Source organism: Mobula birostris, chromosome 14 (assembly GCF_030028105.1).
Source record: "Mobula birostris isolate sMobBir1 chromosome 14, sMobBir1.hap1, whole genome shotgun sequence".
In the NCBI taxonomy this organism is placed as follows: Eukaryota; Metazoa; Chordata; class Chondrichthyes; order Myliobatiformes; family Myliobatidae; genus Mobula; species Mobula birostris.
This window is the reverse complement of record NC_092383.1, coordinates 35,092,148-35,111,663: the sequence shown is the minus strand read 5'-3', so window position 1 is coordinate 35,111,663 and position 19,516 is coordinate 35,092,148. Positions and strand designations below refer to the sequence as shown.

At 41.9% G+C, this 19,516-nt stretch overlaps 1 protein-coding gene across 1 annotated transcript in view; it reads right to left on the bottom strand.

Annotated features, from left to right (window-relative positions):
• LOC140209609 (transmembrane channel-like protein 3) overlaps positions 1–19,516 on the bottom strand; it is a 102,165-nt gene that overhangs the window by 53,226 nt on the left and 29,423 nt on the right. The window contains exons 3-5 of the mRNA XM_072277879.1: positions 12,194–12,360; positions 11,512–11,658; positions 2,517–2,592 (exon numbers count right to left, since the gene is read on the bottom strand). Coding sequence (XP_072133980.1) covers positions 2,517–2,592; positions 11,512–11,658; positions 12,194–12,360 — 390 coding nt within the window. The remainder of the gene's footprint in view (positions 1–2,516; positions 2,593–11,511; positions 11,659–12,193; positions 12,361–19,516) is intronic.

Sequence of the window (19,516 nt, the reverse complement as noted above, 5' to 3'; positions counted from 1 at the left end):
GTATGGTGGTAGAGGCAAATACATTAGAGGCTTTTAGGAGACATTTGGATAAGTACATGGATGTAAGGAAGATGGAGGGATATGGACACTGTGTAGGTAGAAGGGATTAGTGATTTGTTTCTTAGCTGGTTCTGCACAACATTGTGGGCTGAATGGCCTGTTCTGTGCTGTACTGTTTAATGTTCTGTTTTATCTGGCCCGACCACCACCCCTGGCTGGGCATTCCATGCACCCATCACTTTCTGTGTGGAAACATCTCTGACATCACCCCCATACTTTTCTCCAATCACCTTAAAATTAATCCCCCCTAGTGTTAGCCATTTTTGCCCCGTGAATAAGTCTCTGGCTATATCATCTGGTCATCATCATCATCAGGTGCCATGCCCAGATTGAGCTTTGACTGTCATGGCCCACACACTCCTGTTTCAGGTCAAGTGGATCAATTCATTGGTATTCATTTCCAGTTCTCTGGCTGCTGTCTCCATCATCATTTGTCTTTGCCTTCCTCTTGCTTTCTTCCCTTCAATCTTTCCCATAATTACCGTGCATTCTAACTCCTCTTTGCTAATCACATGTCCAATGAAGTTACGTTGCCTTTAATGTACATTTCTATACATGGTGTACATTTCTGATGTACACCTCCAGCACTCCAGAGAAAACAACCCTTGAAGTTATGTTATCATCTGGTACACCTCTATAAATGACCTCTCATCCCCCTTCCCTCCAGAGAGAAAAGCCCTAGCTCACTCAACCTATCCTGATAAGACATGCTCTCCTGGTCCATCTCCTCTGCACCCTCTCTACGGCTTCCCCATTCTTCCTAAAATGAGATGACCGGGACTGAGCACAACACTCTAATTTATGGAGAGAGCAATAGAGTTAATGCTTCAGGCTGAATTCATTGTAAAGCATTGACTGGAAACAACCCCTCCCCCCCCACCATGTACAATATACTGCTTGACAACAGAATACTTCCAGCTTGTGTTTATTTCTTTATTTCCAGGATGTGAATGGCTGCATCTATTGCCATCACTTACTTCCCTTGAGAAGGCAATGGTTAGCAGCTGCTTTGAATTGCCGCAAGTGTTGTCAGTTTTATGATGAAGAGTCAGTAACAATGGCAAACCAGACCAGTGAAATATTTCAGCTGGGGGTGATGTGGACTCAGAAGGGAACCAGCAGGTGATGCCCCCTAAAGTCTACGTCCTTGTCATTGCTGGGTAGAGAGGCCGTTCAAGATGAGGCAGATTTGTGTAACTTTAATTTGGTTGGATGATTGTGGTATAACTTGTCTTTTACATGCTGATTTTGATGATTAACACACTGGGTGGTTGTGAGATCACTCAGTTCTACCTATTACACCCTGTTTTTAATGATTAACACACATAACCTTGTGGTGCAGTTTTACTAGTTAGCACCTCATCTTTGGAAATATTTGATATTGCTCCTGACATCTCTTATTGCACTTCCCATTGTTCCCCAGATTAATGGTGATGAGAGTGAGGGATGTCAGGAGACCAGGTTACAGATTGTGGTGGTGTACATTTCTGCTGCTGCGGAATGGTTGCAGAACCTCATGGTTGTAGCAGTCAGTCTGTCTCTTTTAGCACAACTGCAGTGCTGTAGAATATGATGGGAGGTGTCTTTTCTGGAAAGGTGTGGCCTTACAGAACTATGTGGGATGCTTCTACAAAATGACATGAGGTCAATCAGCTCACCCCTCATGTTGTCTACCCTGTACCCACTGCAGACTCTGTCTGCCAGACGTGTCCTTCAGGGTTCAGCCAATCTGCTCGATGGTGATGTACCAAGTCACATTTGCTTTTGGATATTGAAGCCCCCGTACAACTGGGTGTTTTGCCTTGCTGCTTAGACAGGATATACCCAGTGGATGCAGTGGAGTAGCTCCTAACACGTAAGGTATGACATCATGAAGAGGAAAACATCAGTCTATTCAGATGAAGGGTTAGAATAGCAATCCAAAATGACAACTGTCCATTTCTCCCCACAGTCGCAGCCTGATCTGCTGAGTTCCTCCAGCAATCTTGCTTGATTAGTCAGTGGGATGGTTCTCCCAATTCTGACGAAGCATCTCTGACCTGAAATGTTGACCCTGTTTCTCTTCCCGCAGTTGCAGCCTGACCAGCATTTTCTGTTTTATTTTATATTTTGCATTTGCAGCTTTGAAAAAAGATCATCTGTGAGGAGAAAAACTTTATCATGTTATAACCAAACTTCAAGACATCAAATTATTGTGTGGTGTGGGTGTGCTGTGTCATAAGGGTCTGTTACCGTGCTGTATCAGTAAATAGGTATTTAAAAAATCCAATCTTTATCTTTAAAATAAATAATCCTTTAATGTATGTGTGTGCCATTCACTTCATTATTAGATTTTTTTATGAACTTAATTAAATCGATTGAATTCAATTACAGTATCTTGAACAAACACCAGAGGGCTTAGTTTAAATTCTTTTCATTTGCAAACTGTTCCTTAGAGCATTAGATTCTCGACTTACCTCTGCCCCAGCTGCCTGATAGCCCCTCGTCCTCGTCAACCTGCCTTCATACTTAAGTACAATTTCTTTGGCTTGTCTGTAACACAGAGATCAGCGTAATTTTATATTCTGAACCATTATGCTTTAATTTCTAATACGCCGTCATTTACATAATTCCTAATCCATCATTGTCTCACACTACATGCAATAACTTAATTTCACCTTGTACCACATTATGGCCTCAATTCTAACATGTTTTTACATTATCTTTTACATGCTATTGACCGTCAGTTTGTCCCCAGTTTAAAGAGTTCGAACACTGTCACAGTTAGCATTATTATTGATCAAAACTATGTAATTGAGTAAGTGATCTAAATTGTGAGGAATAGTGTTGAAATGTGCAATTTTCATCTTGGAAAGATGCACCTGAGGATTCAGATTAAGGAGTGGGTCAAGATAACAATTAGTATTGGGAGCACACATCCAAAAAAATGAAGTTAAATTAGTTTGTGAGAGTCAAATAAATTACATCTGATTAAAAAGTCATCATTTTGGGAATTAAATTAGGAAGATTTATTTTCATATAAATGACTCACTCATGTAATGAACTTCCAAATGGGGTGGAATAAAAAAACTATAAGCTGCACAAAAACAGAATTGTAGAACATACTGCACGGGCCAAATGATCTTCAACATTCAAAATTATCTTTTGATTTGAATCTTGTCATTCCATAATGACTTCCTTTGCCCTAGATATGGAGACATCATGTGTTCTAGACAGATAAAAACATGATTGGCTAATTCCCCCCCCCCTTCAATTATATTAGAGCCGAAGTTTTACATTATTGGGATTGACTTAACACATAATTTGAAATAGTAAATCTTTAGTTTTTCAAAAATTCAAGATATTCCAAAAATTCAAGATATTCCAAAAACAGTTTACAGCCAATGAAGCTGAAATACATTAGACAATTTGTCCACAGCACTTTTTCCCCCAAAAAGGAATGTCATAGTGATTAAGATATTTTTTCAGTGAATCTGGGGTGCTCAATGTATGAAAGAAAAACATACTCATCAAGTTCAAATTTAATTATTATTCAACCATGAATACAGCCAAATGAATCAGTGCTCCCCTGGGGCCAAGGTGCAAAACACATTACCAACAGCACACTGCACATTGGTTACAATTGCAGAGAAACATACAGTCACAAAGAAAAAAATTTACACAGCCAGAGTCCTTGAGTGGCATGACTATAGATTGCTGGTAAGGTCTCCTGGTCCAGTTTGTTCTTCCACTGAGTGAACACTGAAGGGCAGCACCCAGTGTTGGGTCCAGCCTGTCAATCCATTACGGATTCCAGCATGCCTGCATTGGCCTCTGCTCTCACTCTCGGTGTCTCCTCCCTTGGGCAACGGAAACAAGTGACCCCGTGGCAAGGGCCTAGTCCTCACCACAACCAAGGCAATGTTGTCGGTCACACTAATGAACCAATGAGCTCTAATTTCAGTATTCCACAGTACCAATGTCCAACAGGGCCTTGCGATCACAACACAAATGTCCAAGACAACCATTCATAGTCTTCACTGTCCTGGCACAATGGTACACAAGTCCAGGTGACAACACAATAATGGAAAGCAATACGTCCAGCTTCATCACTATCGAGTAACGCACTGATGGCATACTCCTGCGGTACATGATTTTCTTAGTATCCAGCAGTGATTTGCAATCATAAAAAAGACAAAGGATGAACAAATATCTTTTATTCATAAGCTCTTTTATGTTCAGTGGAAGGTAATTATCATGGCAGGAGAGAATGCCATGGACAGACATGTCGGAAAGGGAGTGTGGATGGGAATTAAAATGGTTGGCTACTGGGAAATCCTGCTTGTTGCAGATGGAGCAAAAAGCTGCAACCTTTTCATCACTGTTTCTTCATTTGTTTCTTTTTGTCCTAATTCGAGGTTCTCAACCATTTATTTTTAATTTATTCAGCTATAAAAGCACTCAGGGTGCTCAACACTAAAACTACCACCTCGATTGTTTTTCACTTCATCACCATAAATATTCAGAAACACCAATGCACCATGACTTCATGGGTATATATAGAAAGCCCAGCATTTGTTGCCCAAACAACAGGAATTCTGCAGATGCTGGAAATTCAAGCCACACACATCAAAGTTGCTGGTGAACGCAGCAGGCCAGGCAGCATCTCTAGGAAGAGGTACAGTCGACGTTTCAGGCTGAGACCCTTTGTCAGGACTAACTGAAAGAAGAGCTAGTAAGAGATTTGAAAGTGGGAGGGGGAGGGGGAGGGGGAGATGCGAAATGGTAGGAGAAGACAGGAGGGGGAGGGATGGAGCCAAGAGCTGGATAGGTGATTGGCAAAAGGGATACGAGAGGATGATGGTACAGGAGGCCCAGGGAGAAAGAAAAGGGGGAGGGGGGAACCCAGAGGATGGGCAAGGGGTATAGTGAGAGGGACAGAGGGAGAAAAAAAATTAATAATAATAATAAATAAATAAATAAGGGATGGGGTACGAAGGGGAGGTGGGGCATTAACGGAAGTTAGAGAAGTCAATGTTCATGCCATCATCATGTCACGAACATAGGTCGGAAGGGATTGAACAAGGGGTGATAAAACAGTGTCGAGGTATGCAGAAATGAGTTCGGTGGGGCAGGAGCAAGCTGAGACAATAGGTCTGCCAGGACAAGCAGGTTTGTGGATCTTGGGTAGGAGGTAGAAACGGGAAGTGCGAGGTGTGGGAACTATAAGGTTGGTAGCAGTGGATGGGAGATCCCCTGAGTGGATAAAGTCGGTGATGGTGTGGGAGACAATGGCCTGGTGCTTCTTAGTGGGATCACGATCGAGAGGTAAATAAGAGGAGGTATCCGTGAGTTGTTGCTGTGCCTCGGCAAGATAGAGGATAGGATTAGTGCGGAGGGAGTGGAGAGCAGAGTGTTCGGAAGGAATGAGGTTGGAATGGGAACAAGTTGCGGTGAAGTCGAGACGGTTGATGTCCCGTCGGCAGTTAGCAATAAAGAGAGCCAGAGCAGGCGGAAGACCAGAGCGAGGTGTCCATGAAGAAGAGGAGGGTTGAAGATGGGAGAAGGGGTCATCAGTGGGAGTGGAAGAGTCCTTGCCGAAGAAGTAGGCACGGAGACGGAGACGGCGGAAGAAGAGTTCCGCATCATGGCGAACACAGTACTCGCTGAGGTATGGGCGAAGGGGGACAAAGGTGAGGCCCTTATTGAGGACAGAGCCTTCAGCCTCCGACAGTTGAAGGTCGGAGGGGATGTGCAGCACTTGTTCCGCTTATCCTTGTAAGCGGAACAAGTGCTACACATGCCCTTACACTTCCTCCCTTACCATCATTCAGGGCCCCAGACAGTCCTTCCAGGTGAGGCGACACTTCACCTGTGAGTTGGCTGGGGTGATATACTGCGTCCGGTGCTCCCAATGTGGCCTCCTATATATTGGCAAGACCCGACGCAGACTGGGAGACCGCTTTGCCGGACACCTACGCTCTGTCCGCCAGAGAAAGCAGGATCTCCCAGTGGCCACACATTTTAATTCCACATCCCATTCCCATTCTGACATGTCTATCCACGGCCTCCTCTACTGTAAAGATGAAGCCACACTCAGGTTGGAGGAACAACATCTTATATTCCGTCTGGGCAGCCTCCAACCTGATGGCATGAATATCGACTTCTCTAACTTCTGCTAATGCCCCACCTCCCCCTCGTACCCCATCCGTTATTTATTTATATACACACATTCTTTCTCTCTCTTTCCTTTTACTCCCTCTGTCCCTCTGACTATATCCCTTGCCCATCCTCTGGGTTCCCCCACCCCCCCCCTTTCTTTCTCCCCGGGCCTCCTGTCCCATGATCCTCTCGTATCCCTTTTGCCTATCACCTGTCCAGCTCTTGGCTCCATCTCTCCCCCTCCTGTCTTCTCCTATCTTTTTGGATCTCCCCCTCCCCCTCCCACTTTCAAATCTCTTACTAGCTCTTCTTTCAGTTAGTCCTGACGAAGGGTCTCAGCCTGAAACGTCGACTGTACCTCTTCCTAGAGATGCTGCCTGGCCTGCTGCGTTCACCAGCAACTTTGATTTGTTGCCCAACTCTCTCTGCCTTGATTATAATGTTGTTGAGTCTCTTTACTAAGCCACTACAGTCTCTGTGGTGATGGTATTCTGCGATTTTCTGACCTTTGATGATGGAGAAATACGTTCAAATCATGATACAGTGCAAGTTGGAGAGTAGCTCAAAGAAGAAGAGCTCCTATTCACATGCTGCTCCTGTTCAAGGTAGTAGGAATCACAGAATGAGGAAATATTGTTATGAAGCCTTGGGTGGTTCACACACAGTCACAGTGATGAACAGGACATACACTCTCCTCATTGTCACCACCAGGAAGGAAGTACAGAAGCCAGAAGAGACACAGTCAATGATTCAGGAAGAGCTTCTTTCCTTCTGCCATCAGATTTATGAATGGGCATTGAACCCATGAACATTATCTCACTAGGATCTAGTGCTTTCCCAGCATACATGATGAATAAACTCTCCTCGGGCTCCCAGCCAGGTACAGGTATTGATTTGACTGGCATAAGTTGCGATTAATACCACCCAAAATCCCATAAGGAAGCTTGAATTGCAACTTATGTCAATCAAAGATGACCTGACACTCAGGATGGCTAGCGTAAACATGATTCCCTGTGAATACAGGCCAGCTTATATCAGCCAGATGGGGCACCCTGTGGAAGTGTATCCGTTTGGATTACCCAGAGAAATCGCCGGTGCAGAACATTACATTTGCAATGGCCATAGGATTAACTTCAATGGCATAAAACTACCTTGCTGTGCCAATGGGCTTTTGGACTACCTGGTGAAGGAAGCCATTGAAATTAAACTAGAGAAAAATAATTTTAATGAAGAGAAAGGTCTTGCTGTAAGTAAGAACTGGAATTTGATTGTAAATAAGGTGGGATAGTAGAAACCTGATTGGATGAGGACTAACCAATCAGGAGGGACAGAAGAGAGGGGTATAAATACCACTTAACTAGATGTGCCCAGGCATCATCCCTGATGAAGATGGTTGAGTTTGTCATTGAAACACTGGTTAAAATTGATACCTGTCCTTGGCTGGAAGTCTGAGAAGAGTTTATTCGACTACCTCACCACCTTATATATTTATCCAGTCAAAAAGAATTTACTCCAAGCCACGTACTGCCAAATGTTATTTAAGTGGGATATAATATGGGAAGATGGAGGATGGTTCGTTCATGCGTTATACCGAGTCTCTGACTTTGGTTCCTCAACATTCGGCTGCTCCAGTTAAGTTTCCGTTCACTGGTGACCCACTTGATTGTAAACAGCAGGTGACTCAATGCAGCTGGCACTAAGCACTAGACGGATGTGGAGATGCTCATGTCTGGCATTTGTATGGTACCATGGCATATGCCCAAAGCCAAGTGCCACTCTGATTTCACTCCTCAGATAGTGAAACAATTTGTGCCTGGTGTGGTAGTTCAACACTAAAGCTACCACATTATTTCATTACCTGAAGAGTTTTATTTTTACCAAGGCTCTTTGACGCCACAGTGGGTCAGATGTTGCCTTGCTAATCCAAACCGTCACTTGCATCTGCCACTTGAAAATAGAGCTAAATGTCAGGCATTGGCAGATTGCATACCTTTGGATTTATTGAATGCAAATAGATAGGATGAGAAATCTTTGTGTAATTCTTTTATTGGTTGTAGAGATCAGTATTTAAACCCTTCCCTATCTACCTATAAGCGATACCCATCACACAGAGACCAACTGGCCTACTGTGCCTGTGCTGACCCTGGGTAAAATGCCCAATTAACCTCGAATTCCAGCCTCTGTAAACTGGTCCCTCCAACTACATGTCCAATTCCTTTTTGAATATTTCAATGGAATCATCTTCCACCACCATATGGGGGCGAGATGCTTCAAATCTTAACAAACCTCTTCATGGGAAAATCTCTTTATTTCTGCTTTAGTATTTTTAGGGTGGCTTTTTAAAATCCACCACTACTAGTTACTGACTCATTGTCTGCAGAAAAGGTTCCTTTTCTTCAAACTCTGTACAAACAGCAGCTCACTTTTCTAATGCCAAGACACAGATTATGACCATACACAAATGGACCTTAAAGACCTCACGACAATGTCACACTTTACCATGGGTCCCCTTGTCCAGTTACATTCTGTTGCTTACTTTCCATAAACTTTAACAACCCATTTCCATGAAACAGAGTTTTCTTTTGAAAGGATTTTAAGGAAACATAATTGCTCATTACCTTTCACACAGATAGATGACAGTAAATTGCCAATCATGTTACTTGCATTATCCTATCCAATATTTTCCAGGCTCTTTATATACCATAACTCCATGAACCGGATGTAAAGAAACATTTACAATACAAGTCCAAGCAGTGAATATTAACAGCAAACTATTCATGACAGCAGCAAGTATGGTTTTTAAAGCCATTGTGTGCCCAAAGTATGGCAATCACATACAAATTCCTCATTTCAGATGACCTCAAATTCAGAACCAGATGGCTGCAAATTGGATTTTTAAATGTGACTCCTGTTAGTAATAAATACATCGAACCACAAATAGTTCTATTTATTATGCAAATTTTAATGAAGAACCACGCAGCCATTTAATATAATCCTTTTAGATTTCTAATATTGGCTTGAAAAACAGAAAAGTTTCAATGTAAAATTTATCTTGGTAAATAAAACAAAATCGAAGTGCTGTCAATTAAAGGTAATTTAATTATGCACACTTTTTATATTTTGTGGAATGGTTTTAGCATCAGTTTACATAGCAAAGATGATAACACTGATGAAGGAAGCAGTGTTATGTGCTCACACACAAAATGCTGGAGGAACTCAGCAGGTCAGGCAGCATCTATGGAAAGTTGACATTACAGGCCGAGATGCTTCATCGGGATTGTGTTTAGTGTCAGGTGTTTCAGCATAACTGCTTCCTGAAAGGATGGGACCTTAGTGAGCTGATTAAATTTGGAGCAAGGATCAATCTGCCGGAGGAACTCAGTAGGTCAGGCAGCATCTGTGGAGGGAAATGGATAGTTGACATTTCGGGTTGAAACCCTTTATATGGACATCAGAGCAGAACTGTGTTAACACAAAGCAGTTCTCTTGAAGCAGTATTACCAATTAAAGGTATAGCCAGCTCTTTGAGCATTTTAAAAGACATATAAGACATATGCACATTCATTCCTTTGAATAATACATTCTGCTCTACACTTGAACATCTACACAGGTTAGATGATTGTGCTTTCCTGTACTGATCCAATCTTCATCCAGTTTTGACCATGAGCAACAGCTTTTTTATCTTTCACATTCGGCAAAGCTCTAGTGAAGCCCCAGATCAATCTTGAGGAATAACATCTTCTCTTCCTCATAGGTACTCTCCAATCTCTGGTCTGAACGATAACTTCAGAAAACATGCCATATACAAGACTCAGGAGATAGCAAATAGGTTTCTGCATGACTTTTGACAAGATACGTTGGTCAAGAAAATAAAACAGGCACATGGTATAAGAATGGGAATGTTATTCTATAACTATATACAATGTCAGTTAAACACAGCTTGAGCTCTACTAAAGCTCTCAGAAGATCTAAGGAAGAATTTCATAACTGGTTCTAAAGCAAAGGGTACTGATTGCTGTTTTCATTGCTCTGTGAATCTGAGTCAGTGATAGAAAGGCTGTTCCACAGGGCATCATATTCCATCCCTTGCCTTTTATAATACATGCCATTGGGAATTTTCAGGCTATGCAACACGAGCACATAGAGCTCCCCAAGTAAGCAGAGGCAGGAGGATAACCACCTCACAATCTACCTGCAACCATCTGGCCTGTCCATGGCAGAGCCCAAATTCCCACATCAAACATTAGCCCAACTCATCCATGCCAAGCAAGATACCCACTTAAGCTCATCCCAATTGCATATATTTGGCCCAAGTCCTTCTAAATCTTTCCTATCCACATACTTGCCCAAGTGCCCTCTAAATATTATTGTACCTACCTCAACCACTTCCTCTGGCAGCTCCTTCACGTTTTGACTACTCTCTGCCTGACCAACAGGTTCATTTCAAAATCTCTCCCCTTCTCACCTTAAACCTGTGCCCTCTTATTTTTTGATTCCCTTTCCTTGGGGTGGGGGACTGCGTACAGTCACCCCATCTATACCCCTCATGATCTAATATATGAAGGCACAATTCAGCCTGCACGACTGAGGCCCTCAGAGCCGCGGCACCTCACCTGCCAGCCCACACCCATCGCCAGGCAGAACGTCCCCCGTGAGAGACCGGCCTGTTACTGGGTTTATCAGGTGTTGGACACACGGATAAGAGTGGCACACAAAACCGGCTCGTACCCGGGGCGGTCACGCAGCTCTTTCCAACCGCAATAAAAATAGAGTGAATCGAATGAAACTAGAGACCCCTCAAATGTTCCAGGATGTTGGTCCTGGTGCGTAGTTCCGCACGAAACGACAATTCCTTCCCCGCCCCACAGATGCTGCTCGACCCGCTGAGTTCCTCCCGCAGATTAATTGTTGCTCCGGATTCCAGCATCTGAACTATCTCGTATCTGCGGATTAAACTTCGCAGGTGAAAATTAACGAGGAGTTGTGATCCGAACAGGGAGATGGCATTTTCATTCTCGAGATTGTGTATGAATATTTAAAGTTGGAATGAATAAGGAAACTCGAGTGCCCGGCTGCCCTCCCTGGGATGGGCTGCCCCAAGGTCTCGGTCAACTACAGAACACCAGCTCGCACACAGACCAGTCCACACCAGAATCCCACACACTCAACCGGCTCTTCCGAAACGCCCTTGAGAACGGATCTTTGAAACACCACCATCAGATTTAAGGCACCTGCCGCCGGGATTCTCTGCGTTCACGTTACTCTTCATAGAAGCTGGGACCACAAGTCTGCACCCGTGGGCGGACTTACCTCAGCACCTTCAACTTTTTGTCCATGGGCCACGGTCGAACTCGGATGTTGGCGATAATTTCCTTCTGCATCTGTATGTTCTGTAAAATTTCTTTCGGATCCTTGCAATCAGCCTTTTCGTCCTCTGGCGCATCCTCCTCGGAATTACTGTTAGGCAAACGCATCAACACCCACTACAGCAATTACACAGACCCCAACAAAACCCACACTTACTGACCGCGCTCGGAGAGAGTGAAGCAGATTTCGTTTTAACTTTCATCCCAAACCCTCCAAATACTGTAAATTTCAAATTTATGCGTAGCATTTTTCCCGCCTGGAAAATTACATGTGTACATTTAAATAGTTATATGAAAGTAAATGATACAAGCTAATTATTCACACGGATTCTCTCAGTATGCTTACATACTTAATTATTTGTAAATAAATAATGTATTTTCACACACATACACACAAATACAAAAATGTATACATATTTGTAAGATAGCACATATTTTATATTAAAATGTATATTAATGTAAGGCACCCACATGTTTAGATGTTTAGATTGAAGCCGGCTCCCCAATATATAAAAAAAAAGCTCCCCCAATAATTGAAATTAAAAGTAGTGATTTAACCTAAATACTTATGGTTTTTTTTGTCAAGCATTCCCCACTCGTTTGCTAATCTTCACCTGTTCTCATACTCTTGGTAAGCCGCCGAGTAGATCTTGCGATTGATGGAGTTTCTGCGAATACTCTGCAGCCGCCGCGATGTTTTTGAGGGCTTGTTGCCTGTAGTCTGGCTCATTGAGGTCGCGCTCTGCTCCACAAATCCACTTCGTTTCTGGAGGCGTCGGTCACCTCCTGTGCACTAGCCGGTCCAGAGACCTTATCCTCTAGAATGGACGAGCCGCACTCTCACTAACCGCCTCTTAAAGGGGAGGTTTTCACCACGGCAGTCTCTCCACTGCACCTTCCACCGAAGGAAAACGCGCACGGCAGCCCGATACAAGTAATAAGCAAAAATTAGGGCTGCGACAACATTTCTCTAATAGACTACAAACGCGCTCTGTAAGTAGAAACTGCGGAGCCTAGGTTGATGTTAGTTTGTCTTGATACACAAGTACTAAACGAGATCAGAAGTAATTCAGAACAGTGAAATGTTAACAGTTTAAATTAAAATAGAGTGCGTCTGCAGCGGCACGAGGAGGAGGGTTTAATGGAAAATTAATATGAGAACAAAATTCAAAGCTAATCCAAACAATTTGATAATTCAGATTTTTCAGCGACACATTTTCCCTTTGAATGATTTGAATATTATTTGACATGTTTTGGAAAGCAAACAGAAATTTCATTCAATCCCTCTGCCCCAATATTCTAGATCAGGGGTTCCCAATCTGGGGTTCACCGACCCCTCGGTTAATAGTAGGCATAAAAAAGGCTGGGAACCCTTTTCTAGAACTAAGGGATGCTCCGTTGTGAGTTTTATTTAAAAAAGGATCAACCATTCTGTGGTATTGAGAAAACAAGGGGCATATTTGGAAACTGCGTTGAATGATATAGGATGACCCTGGTCGTTATTTATAAATTGGTCCGCATGCATTCGGACAAAATATAATGAGGCAGATAAACTTGTAACCTTCAAGAACAGCAAAGGCGGAGTCTGCACAAATGTATTTCCCTTTGACTCTCTGGGTGTCAGAAAGTTCAACGTGTTCTGGTGCAATTAACCTTAGACTTTATTTTGTACAATCACACACCGAATGTATTCTAAAGGAACTCACAGTGACATGCCTTTTCATGAAACACGCACCAATCAGGGGTTCCCAACCTTTTCTGTGCCATGGGCCCCTACCATTAACTGAAGAATCCATTTACCACGGGTTGGGAGTTCATACAAGTGTATTCTGATGAAACGCACATTGAATGTATCCTGAAGAAACACACACTTATCCGCTGAGTGACATAATTTACAGGATGAGAGTTTGATAGAACACACATTAACTGCCTTCTTCTTTGCTTTGAGACTGAACATCATTTGCTCTCACTCCATTTCTCCAGGTTGTAATGCAGCCAGTGTGATTAATTAGGGAGCACTGCACTCCACCGCAGTGGAGTAGGAAGTGTTTATCGCAGTGGGTGGGCAGGCGAATCGGGAAATAGCCCCTTCAGTCTGCTGTGTATCCTGGCCTTTGTGTGACCTGGAAACACAGAGTCCAGTCTTAATGCGAATACTAATATTCCTTCTCCACTTTGAGTTGCCCTGAGCCAGGAATGGTCAGGACTTTGTGGGACATGGTGAGTACTCGACCACATCCACAGACAGCAGTAACTTTCTGGCTGTCTGTCCAATGACTGAAGTCAGCGGGGATTGTGCCAAACTGAAAGTGTAATGACATTGAGACACAGTGAAAAGTGATCTGGAGTTCACAGTGCAAACACAACTGAAGTCAGTAGAAAGTAAAGGGTCAGGTCAACATTTTGATATTGACGAATGCTGCTGATAAATAGGTGACATAAACCACACATCACAACCAGGGTTAGTTTTTACACCAGGGTGTATTTCAGGGGGGCATCCAACCCCCCCTCCACCACTTTGATGAGTTGTTGTGGTTCCTTGCTGGGTGAAACTCAGTCCGAGTTCTTCTGTGTATCATGAGTTATTTCAGTTCATCAAGATTTTGTATTGTTTGCCTGAGTTCTTGTTAGATCTTCTAATTAATTTTTGTAATAAATCTTTAGTTTTGTTTGAGTTGCTGAAGTCTCTGTGATTCCTCGCTGGTGGCCCCTCACACCACACCTCTTTGTTTCATTCCATGATTACTAGCCTGCTTAACTCACAAGATTCTCATTTTTATTTAAAGCCGTCGCCGAACAGCGCGGTCAATTTCCTTAGAGGTTTGATTCAACAAGAGAGATATTTCAAGAAAATCAATTCATTGACATGTGAAAACAAAGGAAACAAAAGCATTCTTCCAACAGACTGCTGTTGCTGCACTTATCTATGCTGCCTCTTGACCAAAATTATTCATATCTGTCGCATAGCATTCTCTCCACAGAATGACATAATTGTTTGAAGTTCAAATGAAAAGTCATAATATTTCCTAGAATCCAATGAAATCTTCATCAGTGATGACAAGTTGGTGTTTCATTAAATTCACATTTCAATAATAAAGGTAATACAAAATAAGCTTTGAAAAAATCCTTTGCAGAGACTGCACTTATATTGTAGCTGGGGTATAACACAACTGGCATTTAGAATTGATCAGGTGACATACTTTATTAATATTTCCAACAGCTTAGAAGCATGGGAGATGATTTCATTAAAAATAATCTGGGGGCAAACCTGATAGGGTGTTTGTTGGGAGGCTTTGTCCCTTGACTTGAGAACTAGACATCATTGTCACAGGACAGGGGTTGTCTATTTAGGAGAACTTTCTTCACAGTTCTTTAGGATTTTATACTACAAAGTGCACTGTATGCTCAGTCAGTGGTTATATTCAGACTAACAGATTTTCAGGGTCCAGGGATACGGATATAAGGTTGGAAGAGGAGATGAACTAGAAGATTGGTCATAATATTATGACTATTAATACTAACTCAAAGGGCTGAGGGTTCTTCTCTTGAGATTATTTCTTATTTTCTTTTGTTTTATGGATGACTGATAAAAGAAATGATACACACCAATATAATGGTCATTTGACTACTTCATTATAGGTAAATTTGATCTCGAATCTCAAAGTTCAAAGTAAATACATTGTCACCATATGCTACTCCGAGATTCAGGTCCTCTGATGAGTACTTGAACATGTCCCAGATACTGTAATTGTTTTTGTAAGAAAGGATTCTGGTGGAATCTTCTCCTGCAATGACAGATTTGTTTTGATAGTTGTCTTTAATTGTGGCTTGTTCCAGTCTTAGCATTGCTTATCAGAAGCTCTAACTGCCATGTCATGAGAACAGGTGACTTAAAGCATGCACAATAAAATCATGAGTTTATGTAGCAACTTTAATGCAATGTCCTTCAGACGACTTAATACAGAAGTCTCTACTATTCTACTCAAATACTCTTGTGATAAAGGCTAACATGCAATTTGCTTTCTTAAGTGATATCTATAGCCACATGCTAACTTAAAGTGATTTGTGTACAAGGACATTCAGGTCTCTCTGAGCATTAGCTTCTTCTAGTCTCTCACCATTATAAAATTAATCTGCTTATCTACTTTTCTGCCAAAGTGATGTTCTCCCATTCCTACACATTATATTCCATCTGCCATGTCCTCATCCATTCACCTCCCTTCTTACTATTTTATATTTTCAGCATCTGCAATATTTGACTTTTGTGCTAAGGTGATTTCCAGAAGGACATTATTGTGCCAGCAGCTGAATATCACAAAGACATGAGATAAAAGCATTTGAGGGTTATGCAGAGAGAGAGAGAGAGAGAGACACACAGACACACAGACACCCACAAACAGAGAAAGAGGTGTTGCATGGACTGGGAAATGCACTGGTACAGGTACAATAGATTGGCAGGGCCTCTTTTTGTGCTCTGTTATCTCCATGAAACCATCATGGGTCGATGGGCACATACTCAGCTGTATTGTTCTATGTTTTATTTATTGTTAAGATTAGTTTTGTTAACTAGTTAACCAGAGGGACATAACATATGGCTGAAAAAAAGAGATATTTGTTAATCTTTACTGCATTTATTTTTTTACATATTTGTTTATTTATTCAGAGATACAGCACAGTAACAGGATTTTCTGGCCCCATGAGCCCGCAGTTCCCAATTACATCCACGTGACAAATTAACCTACATGTTTGGAATGTGAGAAGAAATCCGGAGAAAACTCAAGGAGTCATAGGGAAATGTACAAACTCCTTACAAAAATAGGGAATTGAACCTGTATCGCTGGTGCTGTAATACTGTTGCATTAGCACTAACCTACTCTACAGATAAATTCTGCAATCTGCATTCGCTCCCAGTCTCAGCAATATGCATCCATGAGCCATTACATCTCATTGCATGAACCATTGCATCTCATTGCATAACCATTACATCTTATTGCATGAGCCATTGCATCTCATTGCATGAGCCATTACAACTCAATGTATGAGCCATTACAACTCATTGCATGAGCCATTACAACTTATTGCATGAACCATTACATCTCATTGCATGAACCATTGCGTCTCATTGCATAAACCATTACAACTCATTGCATAAACCATTACAACTCATTGCATAAACCTTTAGAACTCGTTGCACTATAAATTCAAGACCTTTCCTCTCATTCTTTCAAGGAGGACAAAATTGTATTCTCTATTTGAAGTTGATATCATCCAGGTTATTTAATTTGTCATGGATCATTAAAAGAAAAATGACTTTGCATCATGCTTGACTAAGTTCTTCACTAGTGACTTCATACTCTACATACTGTACCATAAGTGTTGGTGAGAAGTTTGATCTCTAGGCCTGTGAATCAAAAGTATGGATTGGTAAGGATAATTAATTCACACAGAGTAGCTATTAGTTCATAGAGGAAGGTTTAATTGCATTTTACAGAACTCTGAGATGAAATGGAGTGCAATTAATCATTCCAAAAGCAATATAAATCTCAGCTTTGCAAGTGCTTTCTGTTAAGAACTACAAGGGCGACAAGATAAATCATTGCTTCGTGAAATTTGGATTGTTTTTCCTATCCTGATGCATTCGGTAAACATTTGCTGGAAGAAGTAAGAGGAAACGGATCATGGCATCAACTGGCTTGATATTCTGATTCAATTCATTTCTGTCATTCTGGAACTCAACAACCAAACCAAATTAACCTTGCATGCCCAGTTAAATAGTTTGGTAGTAGGAAGGACTTCCTTTTTAAAGAAATCAGCCATTACATACAGGTTTTGTGATTGTTTTTGCCAAACCACAAATGTTTGGTATTTTTTATCGATATTTTTAATTCTAGTTGCTGTTGGGGATACTTTATTCTGACTTTAGTCTTCTATACAACCGGTTACTTCTCAAACTGTGTCACTAGTAGGCATTCCTGTTGGGACCCAGTACAACTGTGAGAGGACAGACAGAACAGAGTAAGCTGTTAAAATATAGAATCTCAGCAGGGGCCACATTGTCCAGATAGTCAGGAGGCGATTCCCTTTTCTGAAAGTGAACATCATATTCTCCCCGTGGTGTGTGGTTTTCCTTTGGGTGCTTCAGTTTCTCCCCGGCAGTCCAAAGATGTATAGGTTGGTAGGTTAATTGGTCATTGCAAATTGCCTTGTGATTAGGCTAGGGTTAAATTGGGGGATTGCTGGGAGGTGTGGCTCGAAGGGCTGGAAGGGCCTGTCACATGCTGTATCTCAACCAATCAATCAATGAACAAACAATCACCAATAGCCTGTCTTGGTCCAACCACATAGATACCACAGCCAGGAAAACTCACCAGCAGCTCTACTTCCTCAAGAAGCTTGAGAGATTTGGCATGTTCCCTTTGACCCTCATCAATATTTATGAATGATCCAATTCGGATGTATCATGGCTTGGTACGGCAACAGCTTCTTGCCGCCTCAGTAAAATGAAGTCAAAGATCCAACCACCCTGGACATTTTCTCTTCTCCGCACTCTTATCGGATAGAAGATGCAAAAGCTTGAAAGCATGTACCACCCAGCTCGAGGAAAGCTTCTATCCCACTGTTATAAGACTATTGAATGATCCCCTAGTATGATAAGTAGATATTTGATCTCACGATGTACTGCATCATGGTCTTGTATCTTACTATCTACCCACACTGCACTTTCCCTGTGACTGTAACACTTTATTCTGCATTCAGATATCGTTTTCTCTTGCACTACCTCAATGCACTTTGTAGTATAATAACTTGTATGGATGGTGTGCATATCTCAGTACGTATGACAGGAGTAAACCAATTTACCAAGATAATTTACCATCTGGAATAAAATCTACCTCCTGCTCTAATTGCAACTGCTACTTTAGGGCAGGGTGAGAGTAGCATTTTCAGTGGTACCAAAGTAATCGTGTCAGTATATTAGGAAATACCTGGCTTTTTTAATGCTCAGCCTGGAGATAATAAAGAACATTGCACAATTAAGTTGCCCAGCATTGTGTATAGAAGATCACTATGTTGTTCTGTTCAAACAGTATTAATAACATTTTATGTTTCACCTCCACTGACCATTGCACAGAGAAACTATGATGCTTTGCAGGGATTGTCAGCTTTTCTGGGGCAGGGCATCTATGTGCACAGCAACACAGATGAAATGCTGAAGGAACACAGAAAGTCAGGAAGCATCCCTGGAGGGGAATAAACAGTTGATGTTTTGGCCAAGACCCCTTAAAGAAAGCAAAACGTTGTTTTACTGGTTTAAAATACCAGTATCTTTAAAACTTGTCTGTTGTACTGTTTACTTCCCCTCTGTGGAGGGGAATAAGCTGTCGATGTTGCAGGCCAAGACCCTTCATCAGGACTGGAAAGGAAGGAGACAGAAGCCAGATTTGCTAGTAGTACATTGCCAGAACTAACTGTATATGAGGGGTTTCCATCTTCAATGTAAAGATGGTTCATGGCTGTGTACGTTCAGTGAGCTGAAAGCTTGCTGTACTCATTCTGTGACAATCCAACATGCGATTCTTATTTGAGCTACTGTGTCAGTCCAAAGGGAGGCAACTAGGCAACAAGAGTCATCCACTGGCAGCATGGTTGCTGACTGATGCATGATCCATGCATACACTCACAGAATGGAAACGATCAAAATCTTGCTGCAAGAAAGGTTCTAAGACTGAGCTGGGAAATTATAGGCTGGTGAGACTGAGGTCAGTTTTGGATAACTTATTCAAAGGTATCACAAGAGACAAGATACGCAAATATTTGGATAGACAGAGCCTGATTAAAGATAATAATGTTTTCTGCATGGCTGGTCATGTCTACCCAATCACATAGAATTTTTCAAGGAGGTTGCTAAGAACATTGATGAAGGAATGGTGGTGAACATTGTCTACATGGAT